The 19002-nt window shown below is 40.1% G+C and overlaps 1 protein-coding gene across 2 annotated transcripts; it reads left to right on the forward strand.

The window, feature by feature from the left end:
- The first annotated feature begins 13601 nt into the window (after positions 1–13601).
- On the forward strand, positions 13602–18678 carry LOC145101694 (uncharacterized). Of its 2 annotated transcripts, none has more exons than XM_079038962.1 (2): positions 13602–15186; positions 15413–18678. In XM_079038962.1, the coding sequence occupies exon 2, from the start codon at positions 17371–17373 to the stop codon at positions 18265–18267; it is 897 nt and encodes a 298-aa protein (XP_078895088.1). In that variant the 5' UTR covers positions 13602–15186; positions 15413–17370; the 3' UTR covers positions 18268–18678. The 2 variants fall into 2 exon arrangements, with proteins under 2 accessions (XP_078895088.1, XP_078895096.1); XM_079038970.1 differs by having other exon boundaries at positions 13602–14305; positions 14797–18678.
- Positions 18679–19002: the final 324 nt, after the last annotated feature.

Consider the following 19002-nt stretch of genomic DNA (forward strand, 5'->3'; position numbering starts at 1 on the left):
CCTCCTACCATACAACAACTCAAAAGGTGGCATACCAATGCTCGAATGATGGCTGTTGTTGTAGGAAAACTCAGCCAGCGGCAGATGCGCATCCCAGCTACCCCCGAAGTCTAACACACACGCTCTAAGCATATCTTCCAATGTCTGGATCGTCCGCTCGCTCTGACCGTCGGTCTGGGGATGGTATGCGGTACTAAAATGCAGTTTAGTACCCAACTCCTCATGGAATTTCTTCCAGAACCTGGAAGTGAAACGTACATCGCGGTCCGAAACAATCGAGGTCGGCACTCCATGCCGAGATACTATCTCTCTCACGTATAACTCTGCCAACTTCTCTGCTGATGAACTTTCGCTAATGGCAAGGAAGTGTGCACTCTTTGTTAGCCTATCCACAATCACCCAAATTGCATCGACTCCCCTGGCAGTTTTTGGCAATTTGGTGATGAAATCCATCGTGATCTGATCCCACTTCCACTCAGGAACCTCCAAGGGTTGCAACTTACCGTGCGGTCTCTGGTGCTCGGCCTTAACCCTACGGCAGGTCAAACACCTCTCAACGAACCAGGCAACGTCTCTCTTCATGCAAGGCCACCAGTACTCCTTTTTCAAATCCAAATACATTTTCGTAGCACCGGGATGGATCGAGAATTTTGATCTGTGTGCCTCCTCCATCAAAGTAACACACGTACCGCCCACGAATGGTACCCAGATCCGACCCCGAAATGTCAGAAGTCCCCGCCCATCCGTAACGAACTCTGAAATCAACCCGACGACCCACTCCTGTTTCTGCATCCCAGACTTCACAACCTCGGCCTGTGCCCCACGAATAGCATCTAATACCGGAGTCATCACCGTCAATCTCAAACACACGTCCCGCAATGGAGTACTCTCCGCCCTACGACTCAATGCATCAGCTACCACATTAGCCTTGCCTGGGTGGTATAGGATCTCACAGTCATAATCCTTAACCACGTCTAACCATCTCCTCTGACGCATGTTTAGGTTGGGTTGATCCATCAAATACTTCAAACTCTTATGGTCCGTGTATATGGTACAACGAACCCCGTACAGGTAGTGACGCCAAATTTTGAGGGCGAACACTACTGCCCCCAACTCTAAGTCATGCGTGGGATATCTTGCTTCGTGAGGCTTCAGCTGCCTCGATGCATAGGCTATCACATGGCCCCTCTGCATCAACACTGCACCCAGTCCTGAAATCGATGCGTCGCAATACACGACAAAGTCCTCCATCCCCTCCGGGAGAGCTAATACTGGTGCTTCGCACAGTCTCTGACGAAGTGTCTCGAAGGAAGTCTGCTGCTCGGGTCCCCATGAGAATGTAACACCCTTTCGGGTCAATTTGGTAAGTGGCACCGCGATCTTGGAGAAGTCCCTAATGAACCTTCGATAGTACCCCGCCAACCCAAGGAAACTCCTGATCTCCGAAGGTGACTTCGGTGCCTCCCAACTCATCACCGCTTCCACCTTGGCCGGATCGACCAATATCCCTGCCTGATTTACAACGTGCCCCAGAAATTGAACTTCCCGCAACCAGAAGTCACATTTGGAGAATTTTGCATATAGCTTCTCCGACCTCAGCACCTCAAGGACCTCCCTCAAATGTCCCTCATGCTGCTCCCTAGACCGCGAATACACCAGAATGTCGTCGATGAATACAATCACAGACCGATCCAGCATCGGCCTGCATACCCTGTTCATGAGATCCATAAACACTGCTGGGGCATTGGTGAGCCCAAAAGGCATCACCACGAACTCGTAATGCCCATACCGCGTCCTAAAGGCTGTCTTCTGGACGTCCTCATCCCGCACTCTTACCTGATGGTACCCTGATCTCAAATCAATCTTGGAAAACCAAGATGCCCCTTGCAACTGATCGAATAGATCATCGATCCTCGGTAACGGATAACGGTTCTTGACTGTCACCTTGTTCAGCTCCCGGTAATCGATACACATCCGGTGTGAACCATCCTTCTTCTTGACGAACAGAATCGGTGCTCCCCACGGCGAGCTACTCGGCCGAATAAATCCCTTCCCTAACAACTCTTGAAGTTGCAAGGACAATTCTTGCATCTCTGGAGGTGCAAGACGATAAGGCACCTTCGCAATAGGCGCAGCCCCTGGAACTAGATCGATGCCAAACTCCACTTGCCTCGCAGGAGGTATTCCTGGCAAATCCTCGGGAAAAACATCTGGAAACTCGCGCACCACTGGAACCTCCTTCAATGTCTTCGGTCTCTCGGAACTCTCCCGCGTATCCATCACATACGCCACAAAACCGTTACATCCCCGCTGTAGGCATTGCCTCGCCCTAGCGGCCGAACAAAAAGCTGATCCCGAACGGGTACCCTCGCCGTATACCGTAAGAACTCCCCCACTAGGGTCTCGTATAGTCACCAGCTGACGCTCGCAGTCGATAACAGCGCTGAATCGGCTCAACCAGTCCATGCCTACAATGACACAGACATCCCCCATCGCAATAGGAATGAGGTCAATCGGAAACGCGACCCCGAAGATCTCTAGCACACATCCCCGAAGAACCTCCGTAGCACAAATCACCCTCTCAGCCGCAATAGAAACGCTCAAAGGTCGACTTAACGGCTCACGACTAATGCCAATGTGCTGACTAAAAGCTAACGATACAAACGATCTACTCGCACCCGAATCAAATAACACTAGAGCAGGCATAGAGTTCACAAGGAAAGTACCTACACATTCATTAACATAAGCATAACATTTCGACCTTTAATTAAATACGCGAATGATAACATACCTGCCACAACATCGGGCGCAGCGCGGACCTCCTCCGCAGTCAGCTGAAAGGCTCTCCCACGAGCCCTCGGGGCCTCGACCTTCGCCGGTCGGGTCTCAGTAGTCCGGGTAGTAGGTGTAGCTCCCTGACGAAGTTGCGGACACTCGGCCTTCCGATGGCCTGTCTGGTTGCAGTGAAAGCAAACCATAAACCCCTTAGGGCAATCCCTGGCAATATGTCCCTCCTTGCCACACTTGTAGCAACCACCAGCTCGACACGCCCCCTCGTGACTCTTGCCGCACTTCGCGCAAGTGCGACCCTTCGAACCTCCCATCCTCGAATCAGCGAACTTAGTCCGCTTGGCTGCCGGCTGAGACTGGGCCGGCCGTCAATCCACCTGCCGAGACTCAGCCTCCTCCCTCGCTTGAGTCTCTAACTCGATCTCGCGCTTCCTGGCGTTCGCCTGAAGCTCAGTGAAAGTACGATAGGTGGAGTTTGACACAAACTCCCGGATCTCCCTCTTCAAAACACCCAAATAGCGGCTCATCCGCGACTGCTCCGTAGATACCAGCTCGGGGCAGAACATTGCCCTCTCATGAAACTTCCGTGTGATCACTGCCACGGAATCAGTACCCTGCTTAAGGGTCAAGAACTCCTGAATCAATCGCTCCCTCTCTACCGGGGGAACGTACTCGTCCCTGAACATCTCCGTAAACCTCTCCCATGTCACCGCCGAAATCTCTGCCTGAGCGAAGTTCGCCGTCACGAACTTCCACCAATCCTTCGCTCCCAGACGGAGCTGGTTCATGGCGAACCGTACCCTCAAGTGCTCCGGGCATGAGCAAGTATAGAAGCACCCCTCGATGTCGGCGATCCACCTCATAGCTGCAATCGGATCCTGCGTCCCATCAAATTCAGGGGGTTTCGTGTTGCTGAATTCCCTGAATAGTAATGAATCACCCCCTTGTGGCCTGGCAGCAGCCACAGCTGCGGTAGCGGCAGCAACTGCAGCTTCAGTAAGGGCGGCGTACCGCTCCTCAAACTCCTCCATCAGCGTGGTCTTAATAGACCCAAACATCTCTGGGATCTCAGCCCGGACCGCCGCAGCTACCTCTTCCTGAATAATCTGACGAATCTCCTCGTCACTCGCACCGCTCGAACTCGCCCCATTGCGTGTGATAACCATGATGTCTCTGAAATACAACATAAAATCATCAGAGACTCCACCAAGTACAATCGTACTCGATACGCGCCCTACCCAGTCTCCGATTTCCAGGGATTCTTACTTGAGTCTTCCACTGATCCGGTGCCTTCGGTAGTACGGGCCCAATACTACCGACCACACCGTATCAGTATTCGTCCCAAATCTTCCTCCCCAAATCCCGAATAATGAGTACTCTACCTCTAGTATGCACTATCTACTTGCATGCTACAAAATATCTCATATAAGCAATCTCTCTAGACTAAGGCATCACAAACAGGCAATTCTGGTCCTATCATGTATACCTAGTCTTCTAGCATGCATAACAATTCATAATTCAGTGCATCACATAACATCGTAAGGTATTCTGGGGATCTTTACCGTTCGGACGCTGGCTGCTCGTACACACTGTTCCATCCTTGTTTTACCGCCTTACCGTTTATAAAATGTTGTGTCCTTATTATTTAAAAAGGTTTTTCCTCAAATCCCCGGTCTGAGTTCAGTTGCACCCAAAAGTACACCCGAATCCCTCAAACCAAGGCTCTGATACCAATTGTAACAGCTCAAATTTTCAAATAAAATTTTCATTTAAAACAAAACATCATTATTCGACAAAAGAGTTTATTCCAAGTTTATTGCAAAAGTATAAATAGTAAATCTCCAAGATCTTCAACAATGGCAGTGTGTACGTGTCACGCCGGCGCCTTTCCACGGTCATCACTAGTACCTGAAAAACATAAACACAACTAGTAAGCATAAATGCTTAGTGAGTTCCCCAGTATACGACTTACCCACATACGCCTTCCGGCCCAGACCTTTCGGTCCACATAACATTGCCTTCCGGCCCGTAACATAATCGCCTTCCGGCCCATAACATATCGCCTTCCGGCCCGTATTAAATTGCCTTCCGGCCCATAGTATTTTGCCTTCCGGCCCATAATAGTATAAAACATAACACATGTAACATAACGCACATAACACATAAGTCATACATCATACCGTTCTTTCTATCACATAAAGTCTCGCCTTCCGGCCCGTATAAGCATACATCACATATAAGCATACATCACATATAAAGCATCTACCTCTCTAGACATAGCATAAATATAACACATACGACCTTCCGGTCTCACAGTCAAACCCTTCCGGGTAAAGTATAGTGAGAAGACTCACCTCGTAGTATGCAAGCTATAAACCCTTTGAGCTACTCGCACTCGATCCGCTAATCCGCAGGTTCCCTATAATACCACATACCTCTATTAATGATCTTATCAAACAAGACAATTGACCCTACTAAGTTACATACAGGTCAACGGTCGATCTTGACCGGACTCGTCGAGTGAAAAGGGCAACTCGGCGAGTATAGACACCCCGACTCCACTCGCCGAGTCTAAAGGACGACTCGACGAGTTCTAGTAGATCTTCAAGCTACTCGCCGAGTCTGAAGAACAACTCGGCGAGTCCTAGTGAATCTTCAAGCTACTCGCCGAGTCTGAAGAACAACTCGGCGAGTCCTCGCCATGCAGTCAATCCGCTGCCTCCTGTATTTCGCATGATTTCGAAGTATATAGATATGGGGCTTCCTGGACTTTCACATATACTATTACAGGGGTTTTTAAACACTTGAAACAACACTATAATCTAACAATTCCTTAAATGGGTTTCCTAAACCCTAAATTCGCATACAACGTAAAAGCTACAGATTATGATCCGAAGATTACCTGGAAACGTGTTCCCTATGTCCCCAACCTCCAGTACTCGACTCCTTAGACTTCCTTCGATCACCACCTTGCCTCTCCTTGTCTAACAATCTCTTCAACCTTCCTCTAGCCCTCACTCTTGCTCCAGATGCCCACAAACTCCCAAGGTATCTTCAATCGGCCAAAAGACGCGACATGACGGCCATAAGATCATTATATACGGTTCAGAATCGAAACGGCTAGGGTTCAGCTGAACAGCGTCGACTCGCCGAGGCCCTTATTGGACTCGTCGAGTCCAGTCGCGCATCTGCGACCAAGACCATGGCCCTACTCGGCGAGTCGTGCACCAACTCGCCGAGTCCCCTCCTAAATGTGCCCCAAAAATAATTTAAAGAAATACCTGAAATTCCGGGCTGTTACATAATGAGAGTGTGGGTTACACGAACATGATGAAGTCTACGGTGACCGGTTTTCAGCTTCCGTTTAAGGTTAGTTTTAGGTGCAATTACTAATATTTTTTAAGTGCTTATAAGTTTGGACAAAACATAATTTTTTCTCGTAATACTAGGTATAGATTTTGGAGACATTTCCAAAAGCTTTGAGGTTTGCGCATCACATAGAAAATCAAATTCCAAGAATGAGGGCATGGAGAATAAAAACACAATTATCTCTCGAGCAATGTTTACGTATATTAGACATTTTAGTCGTATAGCTATACATTCCTTATATTAATTATATATAGTTAAAAATTACAACAATTTTAACATCCCACGTGTTTTTGAACCAACGCTTGTTGAGATCCATTTTCCATTTTTTGTACGTTATATAAATTGGACTCTAGACAAAGTGCAGTCGTCACGCAACAACAGAGTCCTCTTAAGGGGCGGTCTCCATCACCGCAACAACATAGTCCTCCTAAGCAGCGGTCTCTATCACCTCACCCGTCTCAGTTTCAGGGAGCAGACTACACCTCAGTCTCTCATTTTTGGGGAGCAGATTACACCTCAGCCTCTCATTTTCAGGAAACATACCACAAACCTCCAAAAGATAATAAAATAGACAAGCTATTTGGCGTTGTTACTCAACTGAAAACCACAATCAAGCACTTTGGGAAGAGAATGGATAAATGGGAAAAAGATAAAGAATTTGGTGTGAAAGATATGGAAAATGTCGATGCAAGAGAAGCATTTTTTCATGGTTTGGATCCCGAGTCAGACTATACGTATGTGCAGACGCCACCTCCTATTGTTGAAGTTGAGGATAACACAGTTAAACCGTTAAAAGGGCGGTTAAAAATGGAATCGAAATTTTGTAGGGAGCCTTACACACAGGTATAAAATTATGTAATTTCTATTTATATAGTATATAATCGTTCCAAATTAATTAACATATTGATTTTTTAGGTTCCGTCGACGGAACCATTGAAGAACAGAAAAGGGAAAAACCACAGAAGTCCAATAATGTAGAAAAAAGACCATTACTATTGGATGGTTATCTAGATAGTGATAATGAATTTTGGAAATTGTGGGGAAAGAACATGGGAGCGGTATTTTTGGAGCATAGACTTTTAAAAGGTATTGAGATGAATTGGGAGTTTTGGTTAAGTTTAGTTGGTATTGGCTCTAGATGGTTGCTCTTTGAGGTAACACACATCTCTTATTTTATATTACAAAAGGTGTTGGATAATTAATTGTACAAAATGATTTTTTTCTCTAACACACATCATTTGGTTATCTGGACATCCCTGCTCGAAGAAATAAAGTTGTCGGCTGGTAGGTGGACTTATTAATCCTAAAGGCACGACTTTGGAACATGGGAAACAACCTTATTTGAGGCGTGTATAAGCCGAGATGGTTGATGGACCACATTGGAAGGATATTGATCGGGTTAGTACATTTATTTATATATCATATAATATTAAATTTATATATATATATATATATATATATACACACACACACACACATATATATAAATTAAAATATGTATATATCTAATAACTTATCATTTTTTTGAAGGTCTTAATTCCCATCAACATACCGCACCTGCATTGGTATTTGGCTGATTTGGATCTCCTTACATGGAAAGTGAGCATATAAGATTCAGCCGAATGGTGTGGTTTCTTGAAAACATATGCGGGTGACGGCAGTTTCAAATCGTTGGGAGATAGTGTATTAAGTGAACTAGACCACATATCATATTGGCCCTATTTTCCTAATAGATAGAAACCTACTAAGGAGCAATTCATTAAAGCTAAACATGTGCCGCAGCAGGAAAAAATAGAAGAAAGAGAAAGAGGAGATTGAGGAGTTCATGTGTGCACGTTCATGGAAATGCTTGCATTGGGTGTACCACTGGAGACACGTCAGTCATCTAGAGATACAAGACTTAGTTACTGTAATAGGATTGCAGAAATTATTTGGAATAGTAGACTTTGATTGTATTATGATTATTGTTTTAAGAATATTTTCTTATGTTTTGATTATGTTATTTGGAATTGTAGACTAGTATTGTAAAGTTTTGATTAAGTTAAAATACAAGATAGTACATATAACAAAACAAACGTACAACAACAGCTACATTAAGGCTAATTACCAATTGCCATTAGGATTTTACAAAAGATATAAAATGCATCACATTACCACATTGGGCTCACTTTAAAAAAGAAAAAAAAACCTTCACATCCCAATTCATACACCTTACACTAACAACTACACTAGAAGCTTCACATCTAACACTAATTAGCTAACTTACAACAAAACAAACATACCCAACAACTACCAACAGCTTGTACATACGTATACTCTTCTTGGAATCACACATCCCCATCTCCATGCTTGCCACTAGACTCTTCTCCTTACTCAGGAGAAACTCGAACTCCGCATTCTTAGTCCTCAAGTTTTTTATGACACCAAGATCCTCTTTGGAATCTAACTGTTGCTCCATGGAATAGATGAGGTTTTTTGTAGTAACCATCTTCCAGTGCAACATCTTTCCATTCAAAGTAATCAAATTTCCTCAGTCTTGTTTGTATGAAACCCACATGTATAAAACATCAAAACATAATGACTAATCACCAATGTGATGGAAACTGTTCAAGGGAAGAGGAAATGAAGTGCCAATGGGTTATGAAAATAAAGTTTCGTTTACTGATAATGATACTTTTGTATCAGATAATGATAAAGAAGCAAAAGTGGGCATGACTAAATTACAACATCAAAAAAATTTCGAGTTTGGAGAAGTTCCTGAAATTGATGATCGAAGATGTGAGGAAAAATCAAATGAAGGGTGGTCGGATGATGAGTATACGGATAAATTTGTATCTGATAATGGTACTTGTGTATCAGATAATGATAAAGAAGCAAAAGTGGGCATGGCTGAATTACAACATCAAAAAAATTTCGAGTTTGGAGAAGTTCCTGAAATTGATGATCGAAGATGTGAGGAAAAATCAAATGAAGGGTGGTCGGATGATGAGTACACTCAACAAAAAACTACTTTTAATCTATGGTATTGTATTCCTTTTATTCCTGATTGTCTAGAACCTATTCTTGAACCTGGACCATTTCACAGTTTAGGTCCGAATGATAAATTAATTGTCAATCAAACCTATAACACCAAAAAAGACCTAGCATTTGCTGTTAAATTCAAAGCTATTAGAGAAAAGTTTCAGATAAAGGTTGAAAAATCTTCAAAATCTCGGTACCAAATTGTTTGTATGCAAGAAAAATGTCATTGGCGTTTATACGCATCCCTCATTAAAGGAACATAAATGTTTGAAATTAAGACGTTTAATGAAAAGCATACATGTTCTTCATTGCTTATACACCCAAATCATAAGCAAGCAAATAGAAAAGTTGTGGGAACCATAATACATGACATTATGGGTAAAGGAAGTTGGAGTGTTTGGAAGCCTAATGATATAATTAGAGATATGAATGCTTTGTTACAAATAAATATGAGTTATTCACAAGCGTGACATGCTACAGAATTTGCATTGGGATTGATGATGGGGACCCCCGAAGAAAGTTTCTCCAAACTTCCAGTTTATTTTCACAATCTGAAGAAACATAATCCTGGTACTGTGGCGTACATAAAAACTGATTCGGAGGATCATTTTGAGTATTGCTTTTTCACTATTGGATGCGCGCTAATATATTTTTGAATATATTTGTTATTTTCTTTAATGTTTATAAACAAATTATATTGTTGGTATATTTGGTTTTTATATTGTTGTTGCAGATACGTGCTTTTAGAGAGTGTTGTAGAAAAGTTATTATTATGGATGGTGCTCATTTGAAGGCAAAGTATAGAGGCACCATCTTGCATGCAATAGCCATGGATGTCAACAATCAGATCTTGCCTATTGCATATGGAATTTGCCCAAAAGAGACTACAACTTCTTGGACATGGTTTCTTGAAAAACTACATCAATGCACTGGTGATGTGGAACGTCTGACAATGGTCATAGATAGGGCACCCGCAATTGCTGTAAGTATTCAAAATGTTTTTCCAAATGCTCAACATGGATTGTGTGGTTTTCATCTAATAGGAAACATAGTCCACACCTATGGAAAAAACAATAAAACAATAATTTTGTTTTGGAAGCTGGTAAGAGCTTACAAAACCATTGAGTTTGAATTCTATTGGGGAGACTTCGTAATATAAGAGATGATGTAGTGACATATCTCAGTCAAATTCCATGTGAGAAATAGACCATAATGTATTGCCCTACCACAAGGTATGATTATATGACCTCGAATAGTGTGGAGTCCATGAATGCTATATTAAATAAATCAATGAAGTTGCCTATATCACCACTTCTTGAGTTCTTTCGTGCACTTATGCAGAAATGGTTTTACAAACGGCGGATGGCTACATGTATTATTATGTTTAATTTTAAATTATATTATAAATGTCATATATAATAATATATGTTTGTTTTAACAGAAAAAGTACAACAATACTTACAAAGTGGGCTGAAGATATGGTTAAAAAATAAAGAGGGATTCAAGGATGGTCGATATCTGGTGTTGACAATACAACATATCAAGTGCATGACTTCAAAAGTGGCGGCATACTGAATTTGAGGGAAAAGACTTGTTCTTGCAAATATTGGCAACTAACTAGTTTGCCATCTGGTCATCTGATAACGGTTTTAACGCACTTGAAAAATGATCATTGTGGGCATATGGCAATAAATGCTTAAAAAATTGAAACACATCGAAGAAAGTACGAGCATGTCTTATACCCTCTTATAGAACTTAATGATTGGGAGGTTCCGGATGACCTTATGGTTGTTAACCCTCCTGTGATGGAAATACGTCAAGCCGGTAGACCAAAAAACACCAATCGTATTCCATCTCAAGGTGAGGAACCAAAAATAAGAAGGTGTAGTAGATGTCATAACACAACTCATAATGCAATGACGTGTAAGGAAATCTTTCCAAAGAACCAAAGTAACACTAAAAAACTTTTTGGGCGTCAGGAAGTGGAACAAAAGTGACAGTAGAGGAACCGATACAAACAATCGAAAACCAATGGCAGTATGAGCCAAAGAACTAATGCACACAACATATCGAACATCAATGCCATCAACAGCCAGAAAACCAATAGGCACAACAGACCGAGCATCAATGCCAGCAGCAGTCAAACAACCAATGGACACAACAGACCGAACATCAATGGCAGCAGTAACCAGACAACCAATGCTCACAACAGACCGAACATCAATGGCAACAGGAGCCATAGAACCAATGGACGCAAGGGACTGAATACCAACTGCAAGAAGATCCACATAACCAATGGCAGGGTTGCACCGAGTACCAATGGCAGCAAGAGCTAGATAACCAATGGACGCAAGCGACAGTAAACCTAGGGACACAAGCAACAGAAAACCCATGGTCGGAATACGAAAACAGATCAAAGTTTTCGTGGTTAATTTGAATGAATGAAGTTTATTTCAAAGTATGTTTATTATGAAGTTTGTATGTTTATGTCTTCTAAAGTGTGTTTTGTAACCTGCTTAAAGTATGTTTTGTAACAACTATGCGAAATAAGTAATATAAAATCATTGGACTCGTTTAACTTACGCCTTCCACGCTGACCCTCAAACTGCCCCAGAAAACTACGACAACACCATTGACATCACAACAAAATGGTATGAATTAAAAACAAAAGTCTTGGTGTACACTGATCCACAGAAGTGTACAGTGATCCACTTATAACAGTTTCGTTTATTCCTAAACAGTTTTGTGGACTGATATTAAACATAAGTTCATTATTTTTAACATTTTTTGTTATTTTTTTTACATAATAATAGACCTGGCAAACGTGTCGTGTCGTTTCAGGTTCATGCCGTGTCAAGACATTAAACGGGTTGAGAGTGTTTGACCCTAACCCGACCCGTTTAATTATCGTGTTGTGTCATGTCAACCCGTTTATTTTCGTTTCGATTTCGTGTCGTGTTTCGGGTTAAGGTTTAAACCTTATAAATATGTTGTGTCGTGTCGGGTTGAAACATTCTAAATGTTGAAAAGTAAGAGACATGGAGGGGAAAAATGAAAAAGTGAAATGCTGGAGTTGGGAGGTGAAACGGAAAAAAAAATTTATACTCCCTCTATCCCATATTTATTGTCCATTTTTTACTTTTCAAGTTTTTATTTTTCTACTTTGACCTTAAATTGTTTTATTTGTGTTGTAAATTACTTGATAAAACTTATAACAATGAAAAGACATTTAAAATACAATCTATTCATATATTTTACATTAAGTGTTATATATCAAAAACAAAAATATTTAATGTCAAATTTAAAGAATAAAGACTTCAACAGTCAAAATTATACAATAAATATGGAACGGAGATAGTGGTAAGTTTCGAAAACAAATTGGAAAGAGTTGAGAGTTAGGAAGCAAATGAGATAGGTAGTGAGAATGAGTAAAATTAAGTCATTTTGAAAGTTTGAATTTTACTTTTAATTCTTGAATTTGGGCCACTAAAAATGTATAATAATGAAACTATTTATAAAAATATGTAATATATATATATATATATATATATATATATATATATATATATATATATATATATATATATATATAATTAAACGGGTCATCTTCGAGTTGAAGTCTTGACCCTTACCCTACCCGCTTAATTATCGTGTCGTGTCGTGTCAACCCGTGTACATAAACGGGTCGAAATAACTGACCCTAACCGGCTAACTTCGTGTCGGGTTGTCGTGTCGTGCAAGATTTTGACAGGTCTACATAATAATAACTTAAGGTGTTAGTGTATTAAAAGAATTAATAATAATAACCGAAAACAAAAATAAAAAAAAAATGAAAAAAAAAATGAAAAAACTAAAGATCCACAGAGTTGTTCCTGTTCCTCAGAGGGTTTAATGGATCCGCAGAGCACTCTCACGGATCTTGTGGTTATTTTACAACTAGGTGTAAAACTCATGTATTACATGGATTCATTTTATAGAAAAAATATAAAATCCAAACATTTGAAAAGTTTAAATTTATAAGAAAAAAATAGAAAAATATTGAATTATTAAAATTAAATTGGTTGTTTTTCTTTTAAATTAAACTAATAATATAGATAAATAAACAAAGAAAACTAATAAAACTTTAATTTTGAATATTTTAAATTAAAAGGAAGTCAATTAATGAAATTGATATGCATTTATTATTATTATATTTATTGCAATTATTATATTTGAATATTATGTGGAAATTAATAAAATAAAAAAAACCACAAAATGTCATGTGGAAAAAAGTTAATTGAAAATAACAATAAAATAACATGTTGCCAAATCAACCAGACATGTATCAAAAAGTTTTTTATTTATTACAAGGAAACTTTATTTTCATTTTTGGTTATATACCGAAAATTCTATTTGAAAAATTGTGCAGAATGATAAGGAAAGTAAAGAGCCATTAAAGTCTTTTGTATATTGTAAAATTACGAGGTGCTATCAAAAGAAAATTGTGAATGTTGTGCATCACAAATCAAGCTGACGGGCATTTTGGTTGAAGTTGATGAGACTTTCACGCTGAGGTGCTTTCTATTTGGATTCAGCTGATTTTCTCAACTAAAGTACACGCTGGCTTCAAGTTCTTGTTGTCCCACACTGATGTACGTACTCACTGATAAGATTCACGCTGGCCGTTATCCTCAGCCCTAACACTCAGTGTCTCCTTCCAACATCCTTAAGAATGTCTTAATTTAGTTTTTTGTCATCTGTTTGTCTCAAATACTCAGCTTCTTTATTTTCATCCATTAGTCTTTCACACTGCAATTCAAGCTGATCAACAGTTCACACTGATGATCTCTAATCATTCATGTTGATTGATTTTCGTTGAATCTCACCTGTCTCCCACAAAGTTCCATCTGGCTTCACAGAATTCCACTAGCTTCATCCATATCCGCGTCTTTTCAGAAAAGCAAGAGTTTTTGTGTGTTCGACGCCAAGGGGCAGTTTGGTCATTATACTACAGGTATTGATGAATATGTTCAGGGGCAATTTCGTAACTTCACTACAAGTCTGAGAGTCAACAACCTGTTCTGCAAAAGTCATGTGATTGTTACCACCAATGTTCAACAACCATAGCTTCAGTGTCATCTTCACAGTATGATCTCTAATAATTCACGCTGAGCCCTTTGTTTTCTTAAGAACCTTATTCTTATTGTTCATTATGAGCTGCTTAGTATGGATGAAATTTTTTTTATCTCATAGAGTCATATGTCGTATCTTTTGAGAATTCAAAATAAAGAGATGCTTCCATAAGGGTATTTTGTCCGGCCAACATAAGAAAAATAAACGAAGTGAGAAGGACGCAATGGCATGAACGTTATTTTAAAGGGATGGCTAAATATTTTCGGTTCATGATTTGATTTTGTTGAGAAAATTTCACAATGTTTGTCGCTGATTGAGATCCTCCCTCCTCTATTTCCTACCATAGATTTTGTTCAACAAAAGAAGGAAAAATGGACTGATGGTTCCTCATGATCAAGAAAAGTTCTTGTTTTCCATTACTTTACTGTTCTCAATTTTGTAAAACTATGAAATCTAAAAGTATACTTAGATGATTCATCTTCTTCTATCTTTATTGTCGAGAAGGATGTAGGGAACGAAGATATTCATCAAACAGAAATTGATGAGCGAAGTCTCTGGTATGGAGTCAATCTCGTTGAGCTGAACAACTTTGAAGAGCCAATTCTCTTGGGAGAGAAAAGCTATGGGACCCACACCAGTGAACAATTATGAAAAAAGGACAAAAAAAAAGCAAGGGTATTTTTGGTCCATGTTATCACAAAGGTTTGAAGACTGTGATTCTTGCTTGGACCGATGGATAAATAGTCTATTCTTTGTCATGACACAACTAAAGGTGGGTGCAGTAATAGTTGAAGAAAGTCATGTTGGTTATGATAAAGTTGTCACAAAACGAACGAAAGGGAAGGTCAAAGCCTATGGTTTGCTGGTCTAACTCCTATTAAAGCTGCAATAGAGGTACAAACTCTCGTCAAGACTCATTCCAGCGTGATCTGACCTCAGAATGGTTTATTTTAGTCTTTTTGCATTCATGATTCATTAAGGGGTGTTAAGGGACTGTACGGTCTTTTATGATGTTTTTACATTTCAAACTCAAAAGAAATCAAAAGCATAGGATATGAAATGAAAAGAACAAAAAAAAAAAGTTGGCATGGGTCTAACAAGGGCATTATCGGTATTTCAGGATTCTGCTCTAATTCTTAGGTGGGCTGTTTGAATAAATTCTTTTAAGCAAACTGAAGCAGATCAAGTGGGCTAGACTATATGTGATAGTCAATGGTATTATTCTCCTTCATTGCTATCCATCAAGAAACAGGAAGTCTCGTGAGTCCATTGAGAACCGAAGCAAAGTAGCTATATGTGATAGTCAATGGTATTATTGTCCAGTTTGTGTCAAACAATAACAAGATTATAGAAGGCTGTTATGCATTCACTCACGTACAACATTATAGAAAGGGGTAAGATGGGAAATCAACATACTAAAGATAATTTTATTAGTTCAAGGCTTTAGGGGCATTTTAGGCATTTTATAGTAATTAGCTATTATGGCAGATACTATAAGAAGGGGGTAGTGGGCAGGGAGTGAGGTTTCTATCTTTTGTGTGAAAATTGGAATTCATTCCTATTAGGAGATTAGCTATCTCGAATCAGCTAAACTATCTTCATTCTTGTAATTATTTGGTATTATCGAGTGTTTTCAATCAATATTAGAGTCTTTGACTGTTTATGTGTTATTGAATCAGTTCTTAGAATCCAGTTCATAAAAAATGGTATCAGAGCATTCATTAGGTATTAGGGCTGGAGATAAAGGAGGGAAGGAGGCTGGAGGAGCTCAACTCAAGAGGATTGAGTTGCTAGAGATAGAATTAGGGAATTTGTACGATCCAATGGAGAATCAAGGGCATCTGATCCAACATAACGCTTACACCATAGCCTCTCTCCAGCTGAAGATGGACCAGAAGTTCGAAGAGGTTTTGATGGAAATAGAAAAGAGCCGCCCAGAAGAACCAAATGGAAAGAAATCAGTGTGAGAAGAGCACAACAGCGACCCTGATTTTTCGCTGGTGGAGACGACGAAATGGACAAACCCTCTTGGTAAGGGATCTAGTAAAGGTTCAAGAAATGGAACCGGAGGTGGTTCCGGCGGCGGAGGCGGCGACCATACTACCGGAGGTGAATGCAGAGGAGGGATCAACTGGAGATTTCACAAATGTGAGATGCTCTTGTTTGATGGAACTAACACAGAGGAGTGGATTTTTAACATGGAAAGGTCATTCTATTCATATGAAGATGAAGAAATGATGGAAGTTGCTATGAGGTCTCTAGAGGGCAACGCCTTAGTTTTCTATGAATGGGAGCATCGGGGCGACCCATAAAAGATTGGGAGGAGTTGAAGGGCCTTATTCGTCGTCGATTTCGGTCTTCAAGGGTTACAGCAGAATGGCAGTTTAGTGCAGTTTCCCAGGTGAAGACACCGTCGAAGTATCGGAGTAGCGTGCGTCCGGAGGTAACGACTCCGTTAGATGATGGACGAGAAGAAGTGCTTTTAGGTTTTCGCAAAAATGGAATCTGAACGAACAATTGGGCCAAAATCACAACCTTAGACTCACATAAACCAGATCAGAAAATGGATCGGAAAAAGGTAACAATTGCAACCCAAGCCTTGTCATTACTAAATCAGTTAAGGGTGTAGAAAACTCAAGTCTACTGAAGATTAAAGCAACGATACCCAAATTAATCAGAATCGACAATTGCTTCACCGTCACTCACGCAAGCACCACCTTCTTCGATCCTCAATTCAAACTCAAACATGGAGTTCTCGCTCCAATCACACACAGATCGTCATCAACTCGACTAGTGTTCAATTTCACTGTTTCATCCAAGATAAATCATATGGCGATAGATATCGTACATGATGCTGAAATTCAACAAGAAGTGCGACATCATGAGATAAATGATCCTTCAGAAACTTCTAAAGACGAGAAATATCATGGGGCCAATGGCATATGGAGGGAGTTGTCTGAGATAAAGCTATCAACGCTTCTTTCTATTATTAAGGTTTTGGTGGACTGTAGTAGCGTTACCGATCAGTTATGTGTGACAAAGCTCATTCTACATGATCAACAATTTTTCTAGAAGCTGATGGATTTGTTTAGAGTGTGTGAAGATTTGAAGAACTATGAGGACCTTCACATAATATACAAAATTATCAAACGGATCATCCTCATTAGTCCACAAATCCTTGAGAAAATATTTTCTGATGAACTAATAGTGGACATTGTTGGATGTCTTGAATATGACCCTGATGTACCACACGTCTGCCATCGCAACTTACTTAAAACACATGTATTTAAGGAGCCAATACCAGTTAAGAATTCCCTAGCTTCATCAAAGATGCATCAAGCATACAGAGTCAGTTACCTCAAGGATGTTGTTTTACCTAGATTATTGGATGAGGTAACAATTGCAAGCTTGAATTCCATAATCCACTCAAACAATAGAATGGTTGTGACTATGTTGAAAGATGATACCAACTTTGTGAATGATTTGTTTACGAGGAATCTTGTATCTGAAGGCATATTTGAAGTGATTGGTGATGAGATTGTTCACCAGAAAGAATCTGATGTACATGAGCACTCACTGATGATTGATTCAATAATAGATGAAAATGTTGCTTTGATTGTTGACCCTTTGGCTCCTTTAATGGAAGCGGTTAAGAATGAATTTATTGAGACCGAACTTGTTGATAATATGGAGTTGCCGCCAGCTCTAATTGAGAAGATTAAAGAGGAGGTTAAACTAAAGACGATGAAAGTTCACATGTATGAGAGAGATTGCTTACAGGTGGGGGACCTAAAGTATGCAGGTAATCTGACCAAACAAAGTGTGATTGAAGTTGGAGAAGTGTTTGGACATGAGCATATTTATGTTACCTTATGTAGTGTGGTTGATTTGCTTGACCAACATATCAAGAAGCATGACATCAAGAAGGGTAGAATGGGTGTTCGGGTTGTCGAGAATGATGTTTTGGAGTTTTAACATCTTGACATATTGGGGGTGTTGCATACTGAGGTGATGGAGGTGCTAGGGGTTGAGAGCAAATCATCCAAGCTTGGAAAATCCAAAGAGGCAGTAACCAAGGTTGTTGTACACGTTACTACTGAATTTATTATGACTTCAACTGAAAGAAGACCACCAATCACCTGGACCATATGGGAGGATTTGGATATTGTACAGAAGACTTTCCCTTTATCCACCTTGAGGACAAGGTGTTTCTTTCTGGGTGGGATATTTTTATGCATTCACTCACGTACAACAATATAGAAAGCGGTAAGATGCGAAATCAACATACTAAAGAGAATTTTATTAGTTCAAGGGCTTTAGCGGCATTTTAGGCATTTTATAGTAATTAGCTATTATTTCAGATAATATAAGAAAAGGGTAGTGGGCAGGGAGTGAGGTATCTATCTTTTGTGTGAAAACTAGAATTTATTCCTATTAGGAGATTGGTTATCTCGAATTAGCTAAACTATCTTCATTCTTGTAATCATTTGGTATTATTGAGTGTTTTTCAATCAGTATTAGAGTCTTTGATTGTTTATGTGTTATTAAATCGGTTCTTAGAATCCAGATCATAACAGAAGAATATTTTGGTCCCATTCCGTGTAACTTAGCTGGAATGTTCAGCTGGAAGTCAAGACAAGTACAATCACATTCAAATTGGTTTTAAGCTAAAATGAAAGGTTGGAATTGCTTTCACTATACAACAACTAC

Source organism: Lactuca serriola, chromosome 1 (assembly GCF_051521515.1).
Source record: "Lactuca serriola cultivar US96UC23 chromosome 1, Lser_US96UC23_V15, whole genome shotgun sequence".
Classification (NCBI taxonomy): Eukaryota; Viridiplantae; Streptophyta; class Magnoliopsida; order Asterales; family Asteraceae; genus Lactuca; species Lactuca serriola.